Here is a 13,925-nt window from a genome sequence, read left to right as displayed (position 1 = left end):
GGTCGGGGGCGCGGCGGCCGGCCAGCCCTCCCCCTGCTTCCCTCCCTCCGCCCTCCCCTTCACCAACCCCAGCGGCTCGGCTGCCCCCGCCGCCACCTCTGCCGAGCCTCGGCTGCGGGCGGGCGAGCGGCCGGTGCGGGCCGGGCCGGGGCGGGGCGCGCGGGCTCCGCCAGATGTGCAGCAGCTGCAGCAGCAGCAGGAGCAGCAGCAGCAGCGGCCGCGGCCACAGCACAGTCCGCAGCCTCCGCAGCCGTCAGTGACCCGGCTCGGGCCGGAGCTGGGGGCGCTGGAAAAGACCGAGACTGACCGGCCGGGAAGTCCCCGGGACCCTCCAGCCCGGCCCAGCCCACGCCTCCCGCTCTGGCTGATGGAGGGGGCTGCGCCTCCGCAGCTGGCCGGCCCCCCTCCGCCCCCGGGCTGCGGTTCCTCGGACCCGGGGTCTGGGGCTGCAGCGGCCGTGGCGGCCACTGGGACCTCAGCCCCAGCGGGCTCGGTGGCCAGCTCGGGCACCCTGGCGTCCGGGGCGGCCCCGGAGCTGAGGAAGCAGCAGCAGCAGCAACAGCAGCAGCAGCAGCAGCAGCATGGTGTGAAACGACACCATCACAAACACAACCTCAAACACCGTTACGAGCTGCAAGAGACCCTGGGCAAGGGCACCTACGGCAAAGTCAAGAGGGCCACGGAGAGGTTCTCCGGGAGAGTGGTAAGGGCAGCCTCCCTTTGACCCCCCTGCTTGGAGGGGGCTGGAGACCGAGGTGGCGTGGGTCTCTGTGTATTTGTGTGTATGTTTGTTTGTGTTGGCGGGGGTAGGGGGAAAGGGGGAGACTCAATATTTAGGAACTTCTCCGGGAGCCCCCTCCCCAAGCCTCCTGTCCCTGGCCAACCACTGAAACCGGCGTGTTCCAGTATCCATCTCTAAACACTTGTTACATCTTGTCTGCACATACTTGGGTGGGTAGGGGGCGCGGGTATTGACCCCCGTTGCAGAACACTTGAGTGCACTTGGGGATGGGGGTCGTGCGTTTGTATTCTCCTTCAAGCACTCCCATTCAGATCCATCCGCAGTGATATCTTAACGCCTCTTCTCCAGACACACACATCTTCAGGTCAGAAACGGCTCGCCCCCCTCCACCTCCCCTAGCTAATGCAGCAGGAGGCACGCGAGCACACGCGGACCGTCTGTTCCAGCATCCACCCATACACTGTATGTGCACGCACCCACTTGGCCCCTGGGGCTGCATTGCTCCTAAGAGGCGGGTGGCAGGCTCTTGGTGTAGCTGCTGGAAATGAGTATTGGTCTCAGCCAGCTTAGCAGGGACAGAAAAGAACCCTGCATGAAGGGGGCTACTGACGGTTTAGCTTGCTTTGAGAATAGGTGGGTGTGTGAGGAGAAACTCAGGTTTTCTGCATTTGTAACCAGCCAGAGGCTGTATTCCAGATTCCTTGCCTTTGAAACCGGGCTCCCTCCTTGCTCCAATGCCCAGGGTGATCTGGCCCAGACTGACTATTGATTGCTTTTTAATGCTTGAGAGTGGGCAAGAGCTTTGGGTGGGTTTCTCTCATTCTCCCCCCTCACCCCCAGCCCTATGCTGTCATTTTAGTGCTGATTTCTGTCTACATACTCATTGGTCTTTGTGGAAAGTGACAGGCAGTTAGCTGGAGGGAGATGTTTATGTGGCAGAAAAGTCCCTGAATCTTTAAAGCAGATTAAAGTCATTTTCATAGCTTGCAAATCAGAGCCAGAAACTAGTTAGGAACGTGTTTATGGAGTGACCTGGTGCCTAGTGGGGTTTAATTTGTTATTGTTGTTGTTGTTGGGGGTGGGGAGTGTGTGCTAAGAGGGCTCTAATCTCTGCACTGACCACAGGAAAACAGGAAAAATAAATCGTTCAATGAAGTGGGATCGTTGATTTTTTTTCCCTGAGTCTGCACACCCACAGTGATATGGAAAAAATGAGGTAACCATCTGGATAGTGGTACAAGACTAAAATGCTTTTAAGTATCTGGTATTTCAGGTAAAAGATCTTTTTTGGGGGAGGGAGGGGGTAGGACTGAAATATTTGTACAAATGCCTTCTTCATCTTTCACTAGGCTTGTGTTCTATCCTGGGTGGTGGTGGGGGTGCTCGCTGCTCTCAGGGGCACCTTAAAGTAGGATGGTGAGCCTTCCTTACTTTTTGGGAAGTAGCTGCCCCTTGAATGTTGCATTCAGCTAGGGCAGCAGCTTAGGGCACCCAGACTGAGCATTCTGGGTGTGTTCTGTGCCACACTAGTCCTGGACAGGACATTCAGTAGAGCAGAAGGACTTTAAGAGGGAATGCAGACTTGGAAAAACGTGAATTGGTTTCTTGGAGTGGATATGATCTTAGCTTACCTCTGAGACAAGCAAAAGCCTGGCTCTTTCCCCCTCCTCCAGCTGCAGGAGATCCTGAAAAAAAAACTGGACAGATTCTGAGTTGTAGCTGGCAAACTGGGCAGTGAAGGTAGCTAGATTTGGCTAGGGTTGGAGATCTGCCCTTGGGAGGGGGGTGGGGAATGGCCTGGGTGGATGGGTGGCGGTGCTCAGGTACTTAAGACTAGCAGCTTTTTCACTCTGGGGATTTTTGTCTCTAGTTGAAAGTTAATGGTAAATTTCCTCCTGGTCATTATTCCTCCTGGAGGAGGGCAGAGTGAAAGGGGGCTTCCTCAATGGACAGCAAGCTTCATTTCTGTTGTCTTTATAGAGAAGCGCAGTATTTTCGTGCTTTCGCCAGCAGGGGGTGCACTGAGAACGGGGTTGGCCTCCCTCTGCTTGGAGCTGGTCAGGTACCCTGGTGCCAAGGTCACTCTGCAGCCCAAGTTGGGGATCCTTGTATACTCCTGGATAATAATCACTCAAATTTATTTAGTGCCTTCAATTTGTAAAGTGCTTTACTGGGCAGAGAGGCATATGATGGCTGGCATTTCTGTAGTGGATTGTTTGACAAAAGCATTTAAATGTCATTTGAGCCTCTGAACAGGCATGGAAGGGAGGTACTATTATTATATGATTTTCCAGATGGGGAAACTGAGGCATATAGAGATTAATGTGACTTGTCAAATCAGCTAGTGTCTGAGGTAAGATTTGAACCCAGATACTCTTAACAAATCAGTGCCCCCTTCCCTCCCCCTCCCCCATGGTACTTTGCTGAACTCTGTCCACTGAGCCATACCGCCCCTCTGGCATGGTGGCTAGAGAGTTCTGGATTTGCAGTCAGGAGAACATGGGTTTGAATCCTTTGATGGCTACATAATGGCTGTGTAACCATGGACAAGGCTCTGTGATGTACATCAGTGGAGGGAATTTTCACACTGGAAATACTCTGTGAAAATCACAAATCTGGCCTCCTCCAACCACAAAAACATCTTTATTGTTATTCCTTAGAACTTCCTGATCAGCGGAGAGGTAGTATGATTTTTTTTTTTATTTCTCATAGGTTGGTCCATACTTGTGATATCATAGTCTTCTTTGAAAGAATGAAGGACAAACAACAACCCATCTAGCTCTTCTTTTATTCATTCATTCATTTATTTATTTACATGTATATTCATTCATTTATTTATCTATATATTCTTTTATTCATTCATTTATATGCATATTTATTCATCTATTTATTCTTTTATTAATTTATTTATATTTATTCATTCATTCCTCCATCTATCTATCTATCTATCTATCTATCTATCTATCTGGAAATCCTCGAAATGTAAAATGGAGGAACCCCTATAGTCAAAGCTGAATAGCCACTGTTCTGCAACTTTGAATGTTCTAGGGTTAGTTGCCTGGGGCTTGAGAAATGACTTACCTTGCCCAGACTTGTCTAGTCAGTCTGCGTCTGAGCTGGGGCTTGAACCCAGCTTCTTTTCTGTGTAGGCTCAAGCATTATCATTCCTATTTTAGGGATGATGAGGCTCTGAGAGGTCGTGCCTTGTCCAGAGTCCCACAGCCACCTAATGGATGAGGTGCAATTTGAATCCAGACCTTCTGAATGCAGATCCAGCCCTCTCTCCGATATACCCAGCTGCCATTGGTGACAGAGTTCAGTCTGCTGCTGGAGTAGGGAGGCAGCCCTCCTAACCTGGGCTGCTGAATTTCTATATCAGGTTTTCCCTTTTCCTTATTTAGTCTGAGTGGAGGGTTGTGTCTCCATACAGTGCAAATTAGAGTAGAATTAGCCAGAAGCAGCTATTAATGATACAAATCTTGAACCGACAGGTCAAGCAGAAACAGATTTGTAGTGGAATTGGGAGGAATTCCCAGGATGGTGTGTGTCTATTCTGGGAGCCAGTGGGTTTCTGAATTTGGTCTCCTGCTTTTTGATTTACAACCTCTTTGGAAGAGCAGAGCCGAGATACTATCCATTATTAGTGGTGTTTCCTCCTTCCACCATGATGGGATTGGAAGTCAGGTCTTGGGTCTCACTATTGCCAGGGGGATGATGATGTGAGTTTCTCTGAAGGCAGCACCCAAGTAAAGAGGAGTGGGAGGTCCCCTTCAATGACTCCCTTCATTAATGTTTCATAGGCTTTTCCATTCAGGGTGGGAAGGCATCTCAGAAGTCATCTATTCCAATCCAGTCCCACCCTTCTCTTTTCTTCATAGATCTATCATCTATCTATCTATCTGTCTGTCTGTCTGTCTGTCTGTCTATCTATCTGTATGTCTCTATCTGTCTGTGTGTCTCTATCTATCTGTCTGTCTGTCTATCTATCTGTAAATCCCCATATGGAGGAAACCCCTATGGTCAATGCTGAAAAGCCACTGCCCAACAACTTCGAATGTTCTAGGGTTAGTTGCCTGGGGCTGTGATCATAGAAGTGGAACTTCAGGGGCTATTTAATACAACCACCTCACTTTACAGGTGAGCCCTAGGGACATTCTATGACAAGCCTAACATCACCGAGAAGAAAGCAACTGGAATTTGAATCCGGGTCCTCTTGCACAGAGATGGACTCTTTCCAGTATACCTTGGGTTTGAAGAGTCCATCTGGTAATGTCTTTACCCAAAGCCAAAGGTAGCCCTCCTTGATCTCCTGTCACCTTCCCTCTACAATCCAACTCATTTAAACGTGCAATTATTAAGCACCTACTACTTACCATGTGCCAGGTACTAAGAATACAAACAACTCCCTGCTATCAGTGAATTTTATTTTCCCTTTTCTAATGTACTTATCAGGCTATATTGTCTATCCTGCAGGAGATGGAGAATGAGCCTTGGCTGGGGAGATCTGAGTTTTATATCTTACCTCTAGTTGTAGAAATCGTGCAACCTCTTAATCCCCCCGACTTTCTGAATCCAGAAGATTCCTCTTTGCCCTGATGGGGGAAACTCCTGGGGGTTGGGGGTGGGGTGTGGTTTCCAACCCTGAGGAGATCATAGGTTATCTTCATATGGGCTTTATTCCCATTAAGACTGTAAATTAGTCCATGAAAGTGAGGACTATATCTTCTTCAAATTTCTGTGTCTTCCCCAGGGCTTAGCGAAGTGATGTGTTGGTGTTTTAAAAACATTTATTATCTGGTGTGGGAGCAGTGTCAACAGATCTGAATTCTCTTCTGAGCTTGGCCATTTACCGTCTGTGTGACCTTGGGCCAGTCACTTCCTTCTTTGGGTCTTGGTGTTTTCATCTGTAAAATGGGCTGGAAGGGTTCCCTAAAGTCTTTTCTACCTCTTGGGTTCTGTGCAAAGTAGGATGATACAGGGTACAGTATCCTTCCTTCCATTCCTAAGTATATATGTGTGTATATAGACATACACACACACATTTATGTATATATGCACATACAAGTGTATACACACATACACACACACACACATACATACATCTAGTGCTGGTGATAACTCTTTCCATTCATTCACTGGTGAATTAAAAAAGGAAGGAGAAAAAATAGTTACCAGATTATGTAAGCAAGGACAAACCACTTAGGACAGTGGATAACAGCTATCTGGGCCTGGGGTCGAGAAGACCTGAGTTCAAATCCAGCCTCAGACATGGACATTTCTGTCTGCCTCAGTTTTCTACCTATAAAGTGGAGATAATAACAGCTCTTACCTCCAAGGATTATGGGTATTAAATAATATTTGTCAAAGGATTCACAAATCCTAATGCATTCTACAAATGCCAGCTATTGCTAGGTAATTTTGGCTCTTTCTGGGTGGATTTTTCACCTTGTTTTGTGTGTCAAACTGACAGTTTGGAGGCAAGCCACTGATTACGGGTCACATTTCTACAGTGGTTTAAAGGTTAATAATAGCTGATATTTCTGGATACTTTAGAAAGGGCAAAGCCTTTTTTTTTGTTTGCCTTTTTTTTTTGGGCAGGGCAATTGGGGGTTAAATGACTTGCCCAAAGTCACACAGCTAGTACATGTGTCAAGTGTCTGAGGCTGGATTTGAACTCAGGTCCTCCTGACTCCAGGGCTGGTACCCACTGTACCACCTAGCTGCCCCAAGGGCAAAGCCTTTTGCAAACATGATCTCATTTGGGTTTCGCAACACAGCCCTGGGAGGTAGTTGCTTATTATCCCTATTTTGTGGGCTCAGGTGGTCTGGGTTCGAGTCCTCTTTTCAGTCTCAGCTAGTTGGGTGACCAGGGACAGTGATGATGACAATAAATAATATTTTGTAGAGCATTTTAAAACTTGCGAAGTACTTGATGAATGTTCCCTTGTTTGATTCTCACAACCTTGGGAAGTAAGTGCTAGGATTGCCCCCCATTTACCGATGAAGAAACTGAGGCACAGGGAAGGTAAAAGTGACTTACCCAGGGTCACACAGCTTGGTCGGTGTCCAACGTGGGATTTGGAACCCTAATTTTTCAGACTCCCAAGCGTCATAATTGCTCAAAAGAGCCCTGTGAAGAACTCTAGGGGAATATTATTATTATCCTATTATCACTTTAATGCGGCAACCATTCTTAAGTGCCTACTATGTGCTAGGCCCAGGGGTTATAAATAAAAAAAATAAAAAATAAAACAATACTTCCCCTCAGGGAGCTTATGTTCTTCTGCATTTAGCTGGTGTAGAGAGAGCTTGCCAGGGTCTTTCTGCATGCCATACTCACAACAACCCTGGGTGGTGGGTGCTGTTACTATCTGCATTTTACAGATGACAAAACCGAGGCAGACGAAGCTTAAGTGACTTGCCTAGTAAGTATCTGAGGCTGGATTTGAACTCAGGTCTTCCTGACTCCAGGCCTGGCTCTGTATCCACTGAGGCACCTAGCTGCCCTTACTCTGTCTCATTTCAATTCCAGATCTGACTTTACTATATTAGCCTCAGGTCCTTATGAGAAGTGGAGAAGACCAATGGATGACCACACACATTTTACAGATAAGGAGACTGAGCCTCAGAGAGGCAAGGTTACTGCTCAGCTAGTAAGTGTCAGAGCCAGGACTGTAATCTGGCCATCGCCTCTCCATCAGACACCGCCCCCCCCCCCCCTTCTTCCCTGTTGCCTCTGTTAGTAGGTGGGATTGGAGTTTTCTTCCTTGGACTTCAGCAAATAATCAAATCATTAAGAACATGCCCATTTGCAATTAGTAGGGTGAGATCACAGGAAACAGTGAAAGGAAGCTTTGGTCTCACAGTGGATCCTGGGGCATTTCTGGCTTCCTTGGGTGTGTTACAAAACTTTTGTTTTGAAAGTGGGTCGGCCGTTGCCCATCCAGATGACACAATGTGGGCACCTGCCCTCAGCGTTGATTTGTCCTACCGTAACCTTGGAGTAGGAACTCAGTGGTATCACATGCAAGTCCGTTCCATGGCGGAGGGCATCATGGGATCGTGAACGAGGGCCAAGTTCTGATTCCAGGCTGAACCTCATTATCTCTTGTTTGAGATAGCTTGCATCACCTGCCCTGGGAGGCATCAGGAACACAGTGAGGATGCCAGAATAAACCAGGATTATCTCTGGGCATCCCTGGTGCCGCCATCTTGAAGTTGGTTGGTCGCTTGAAGTCCTGGATACTTGCTGGGCAAGGGCAGCCTTCTGACCAAAAATGGGTATTTCTAGCGCCAGCCAAAAGTTATTCATAGCTTGGGTTGGAAAAATAAAAATCTAGGAGGCTAACTTGTTAGTTGGACCATTTGTTGGAGGAATGTCCTGTGAGGATGTCTCTGGAAACCAGTGGGGAAAGGGTTGGCTGCCATCAGTATTGACAGCCCTTCCATAAAGGTTAAGAACCACCAGCATGTTGGTTTTTTTTAACAGCTGGAAGGGACCTCAGACATTCTGTCGTCTGACTGTGTCCAGTAACAGACCAGGAAGTTGAAGCCAGGGAAAGGAAGTGATTTGTGCAAGAGAGATAGAGCTAGTGGGGGTAGGACTGGCATCTAATTCATTTGTACTTGGAACTATGCATTCCAGCCAAATAGAGATCTGCTACGTGCTGTGCAGTTGTGAAAGCTCTGGTGCCCATTCTACAGATGAGAAGATTGAGGCTCACAGGAGTGAGAGGGTGTTGTTGGTAAAGATGTTGGTGAACTGGGGAAGGTGTGAGTTACGCCTCACCACACCCACCCGCCCTGTGGGGGTTACACCAGCCAAGACTGTAGTGAGCCAGGAAGCTGTGGTATAGACAGGAACATTTGGGTTCACTTTATCCTTGGGTAAATGATCTGGGGCCCAGTCGTGGGTCCTTTGGCCTCGAGCAGTCACAAAAGTAGTTCTTAGGGCTGTGGTGGGAAGGTCCTAAGATCCCAGGGAACCTCCTTTCCAGTGGTTTTTATCTTTCTGCACTGCCTTTACCTGGGGGTATTAGAATATGGTTTTTTTTGTTTGTTTTTTGGCTAGGCAGTGGGGTTAAGTGACTTGCCCAGGGTCACACAGCTAGTACACGTGTCAAGTGTCTGGGGCCAGATTTGAACTCAGGTCCTCCTGATTCCATGGCTGGTGCTCTTTCCACTGTACCATCTAGCTGCCCCTAGAATATATTTTTAGTAAAAGGATTATTTACTTGAACCTTTGGGTTCCTGGTGATACATTTCACCAAATGTAGAACTACAACCAGTACAGAGACTTGGAGTCTGAATCCTGGTTCTCCTTTGCCTCTGGGCTACCTGGAACACTGAACCCTCTTGGGCCTTGGTATCCTCGTAGTTACCCGGGATTTCATCCTTGTAGGAACTCCCTTAATGGAAACTCCATCCACAAAGGCAGATTCCTACCTGCACTGTCGCAGAGAGTCTCAGGTGCCTCGTGGTGCTGAGAAATTCAGTGACCTCATAGGAACAAGCTGGAAGGGACATCCCAGGTCATGTAATCCAGCCCTTCTCATGTCAAAGAGATGTAAACTGAGGCCCGGTGGAAGCTAAGCTCCTGGGCTGAGGTCACATGGAGCCCACCCAGGTACTTTTTCACCCAGCTTGGCCAAGGCCCTGCAGGTGATACTGTATCAAAGACTTGAATATTCAGACTTGAATTCAGGTCTTCCTGAAATCTCATAGAATAATGTCTGTAGTAATGGATGTGGAGTTAGAGGACTTGGGTTCAAATCAGAAGTTTTACTTCCCCTGAATAAAGCTCTGAGCTTTGATTTGACTCTATATCTTCTAGTCCAACTCACTCATTTTGCAGATGAGGAAACTGAGGCACAGAGCGTTGACCTTAATTTCCCTATGTGTAAAATGAATGGGTTGGACTAGATGACCTTTAAGGCCCTTCGCAGCTCCAAAAATATGATCAAGGAAGGAAAGAAATAAGGATTTATTAAGTACTTACTGGATTCCTGATACAAGCAGCAAGCATTTGTTAAACACCTACTGTATACTCTGTTAGACTCTGGAGAAACAAGATGAAAACAAACATCCCTATGGTCAAGGAACATTGATTCCACTGGGGAGGACAAAATGCATGTGTATGACTGCATACACAATATATACCAGAAAAAATGCAAACTAATTTTTTGGGGAGAGTACTGGCCATGGATGGGGATGTAAGACTGGCAAGGCATGTAGGTGGCTTAGCGGATAGAACACTGGACTGAGTTGGGAAGACCAGGATTAAAATGTTGCTCCAGACTCTTTACAAGCTGCGTGACCCTGGTCGAGTCACTTAGCCTTGATCAGTCTCAGCTTCTTCCTCTGTAGAGTGAGAATGATAATAGCACCTATGTCACAGGGCTGTTTGGAGAATCAAAGGTTTGCAAACTTTAAAGCACCACGTAAATGCTAGCTGCTGCAGAATGACTGGCTTTCAGCTGTGTTGTAGCTCATGTCATGTAATCAGGCCTGGGTTCAAAGCCGACTTTTAACACTTTTGTTAGGTTGTTATTAATATTAAATGCTACTTAATTAAGTAGTAATAATATTAAATGCTACTTAACATTAAATATTAAGTAGTATTATTTAATATTAAGTAGCATTTAATATTATTATTAATATTTGGTATTATTACTACTACTATTAAATCAACTGAGTTTTGAAAGAATCAAGGGATTCACAGAGGTGGAGATGGAGAAGATTTCATTCCAGTAGTAGTGGAGATGTCATGAGTGAGTAAGCCGTAGTAGACCATAAGCCCTTTGAAGGCAGGGAGTTTTGTTTTTTAAAATTTTTGTCTCTGTATATCCAGAGCTTAGTACGGTGCCTGGCTCATAGTAGGTGTTTTAACGAATACTTGTGGAATTGCATTGAATTAAATATGGTTGAAGAACTAAGCCAGGTATGGGAAACCTGGCTGGATACAAGGTAAAGTCTGCGAAGGCGGGCAGGCCACTCTACGGCCTGCCCTCTCCTTTGCTCATCTCCAGCCTTTACATTCGATGGCCCCGGCATTTAGAAAGACAAGATCAGGCAGACCTTCCTTCGGTAGCTTTTGTTTCCTGTGGTTGTTTCCTGTCCTCTGAGGCCCTCGCCGGCAGACACGGTGACCTTCATTTCTTCTGCCCACATGAAAGTCTGGAAGCACGTGGGAGCTATGATTTGTTAAGTATCTGCTCTGAAACAGAACAGATTTATCGTCAGCCGACTCAGACAACAGGGAACATTGTATGAATTGGGAGATCCTGGGCCATTGAATGCTAAGGGGCTGGGCCAGATGACGCACCACCCGTGAATAGAGTCTGGCCATATTGGTAAAGTATCCTGGCAATTTACCAGGGACACCAGATGTTTAATTCATGTAGAACCCTGCAGGAACCTTTAACTGAATGTAAAAGCTAGGCTTGGTGTGTGTGTGGGGGGGTGTTGTTGAAGCTTTTAGTCATCCTCTTCAATAGTCTTTTTGAAGCAGAAAAAGAGCTTTCATTTTCATGTTGCTTATAGTATGCATGCATGTACAATAGGAGATTTGTTACTGTTGTCCAGTTGTTTCAGTCGTGTCTGAACTTTTGTGACCCCATTTGGGGTTTTTTTGGCAAAGATACTGGAGTGGTTTGCCATTTCCTTCTCCAGCTCATTTTACACATGAGGAAACTGAGGCAAACAGGGATAAGTGATTGACCCAGGATCATCTAGCTAGAAAGTGTCGGAGGCCAGATTTGAACTCGGGGAGATGAATCCTCCTGACTCTACGCATGGCACTTCATGTGCTGTGGCGCCACCTAGCCATCCTGCAAGAAGAGACACCTGGGCTCAAATCCTCCCTCTGACAGTTACTGCCTGGGTGACCCTGGGTGGGTGTCTGAGCTTCTGGGAGATGTTAGCACTTGTCCTCGAAGGACTTCTGTGAGGATCAGATGAGGGATATAGGTAAATTTCATTTTAAATCTTGAAGATGTTATTAAATAAGGAACAGCTATTTTTTATATATGATTTATCTATGGTAGTTTCTATTTTATATAATAGACTTACATAGCATATCTACATATTTCATATTATATTTGTATTATATATTTATATAGTATATTATATATTTCTGTATTATGTTCTATAATATATAATATCATTGGATTATAGATTTACAAGTGCAAGGTCCCTGAACGGTGATCTCGTCCAACAGTCTGCTGTGATCGTGGTCTCAGGGAGGTTAGTCCAAATCATGTTCCAGATCATGAAGCTTTAAGTAGCCAGGACAGTATTTGACTTAGGTCCTCAGACTGCATATGGAGTTGGAAAGTGTGCTAGATTTAGATCCAGAAGACCTTGTAGAATGTCAGATGTGGGAGGGGCTTGAGCTAGGTGGCACAGTGGACAGAGACATAAGACTTATCTTCCTGAGTTCAAATCCAGCCTCAGCTTTATTTGTGACTAGTTGTGTGACCTTGGACGAGTCACTTCACCCTGTTTGTCTCAGTTTCCCCATCTGTAAAATGAGCTGGAGAAGGAAATGGCAAACCACTCTAGTATCTTTGCTAAGAAAACCCCAAATGGGGTCACGAAGAGTCGGACATGACCAAACAACAACAGACCACTCCCTCATTTTATTGATGAGGAAATTAAGGGACGTGCCTTTAATGAGTGATTTATTTTGTGTTTAGTACTTCTAGAGCTCCCTAAGAGATGGCCCCTGCCCTCCAGGTCCTTATAATCTAGTTGGAGAGAGGAGACCCCACATCCTCATAAAGCCATTTTGAGAGCCCTGGAGGAGGGTGGAGAATTCCTTGCTGAATGTGATGAGGCTTTAGGAGATCCAGGGTGGGAGAGTTCAGGGTAGGCTCTAATAATGGTTAAGGAATGAGAGCCCCCCTTCCCCCAAACACTCCTATTAGTCCCTCCCTCCCATCCCCCATTCCTCAGCAGCATCCCTGCCACCACTGCCAGACAGCTGCTTCCAGTGCTGTCTCCCTTGAAGTACAAGGACAGCTCTCTAAGGAGGGAGGGTGGAAGGCAACTCTCATCTTGTCCATATGTCTCACAGCCAATGGCCACCCCCACCAGCAGATCGCTTTTGGAGCTCCATAGTATCCTTAAGACTCCCTCCCCTCTCCTCCCAACCCCCTGAAGATTCCAGCCCCTCTCCTGAGAATGGCCAGTGTGTATCTGTGTAACAGATGGAAGTGTGAGATACAAAAAACTCACAAGGTTTGGTACAGAGGCAAGAGGACTGACTCTGGTGACATCTGGCTAAGTTCAGATCTTGTCTGAAAATTACTACCTATTTTCTCTAGCCAAATGCCTCAGTTTCCCCATCTGTAAAATGAGAGGGTTGGGCTGGTTGGCCTCTGAGTTCCCTTCTAGTGCTAGATCTACTGTCCTCTAGTTCCAAGTCTCCCCTGTACCTCAGTTTACCCGTTTGTAAAAATTAGGGAGTTGTGCCAGATGGCCCCTGAGATCTTTCCAGCCCCAAATCTATTATTAGCCTATGATCCAAATTCCAAGTCACATGGTCCTCAGACCCAATCCCTGGCAGATAGGTGGAAGGGAGTGGGGTGGGTAATTGTCAGGGGGAAGAAGGACCAGTTCTGTTGAAGTACAAGGCTTTGTTCCTAGTGTTCAGTTCAATGAATGGATTCCACAATTATTTCTTAAGCACTTGCTATGGGGCAGGGACCATGCTAGATAGAAAAAGAGTCCCTGGCCCCAAAGGACTTCCATTCTGCTGAGGGGATGGAGTGTATATGTCAAGGCTGTACAGAGGAATTCGAAGAGAAAGAAAATACTCACAACTGCCAGGAATCATGGAAGGCCTGGAAGAAGTGATACTTGGGATTTGTTTTGATTAAAATTTAGGGATTCAGAGAGACAGAGGTGAGGAAGGGAGAGCATTCCAGGTCTGAGGGTGAGCCTATAGAAAGGCATGGAGGTGGGAGATGACTGTATTGTAAGATGTTGGAGGGAGAGTAGGGATAGGGTTAGGCATTAACCTGTGATTTTTTTTTTTTTTTTTTGCTATACATGGCTAAACTCTCTGGTTGGGGAAACCTGGCCATCATCTTCTCTGACTTATAGTTGTCTGGGGACACAGAGAGGGACATTTATCCCAAGCTAGCATATGTCAAGGGAAGGACTCAAACCCAGAGCTTCC

At 46.6% G+C, this 13,925-nt stretch overlaps 1 protein-coding gene across 1 annotated transcript in view; it reads left to right on the top strand.

The window, feature by feature from the left end:
• The first annotated feature begins 203 nt into the window (after positions 1-203).
• Positions 204-13,925, top strand: part of NUAK1 (NUAK family kinase 1) — an 82,928-nt gene continuing 69,206 nt past the window's right edge. The window contains exon 1 of the mRNA XM_036761588.1: positions 204-703. Coding sequence (XP_036617483.1) covers positions 368-703 — 336 coding nt within the window. The 5' untranslated portion in view covers positions 204-367. The remainder of the gene's footprint in view (positions 704-13,925) is intronic.

The sequence above is a fragment of the Trichosurus vulpecula genome, chromosome 5 (assembly GCF_011100635.1).
Source record: "Trichosurus vulpecula isolate mTriVul1 chromosome 5, mTriVul1.pri, whole genome shotgun sequence".
Taxonomy (NCBI): Eukaryota; Metazoa; Chordata; class Mammalia; order Diprotodontia; family Phalangeridae; genus Trichosurus; species Trichosurus vulpecula.
This window is presented reverse-complemented; position numbering and strand designations above follow the sequence as displayed.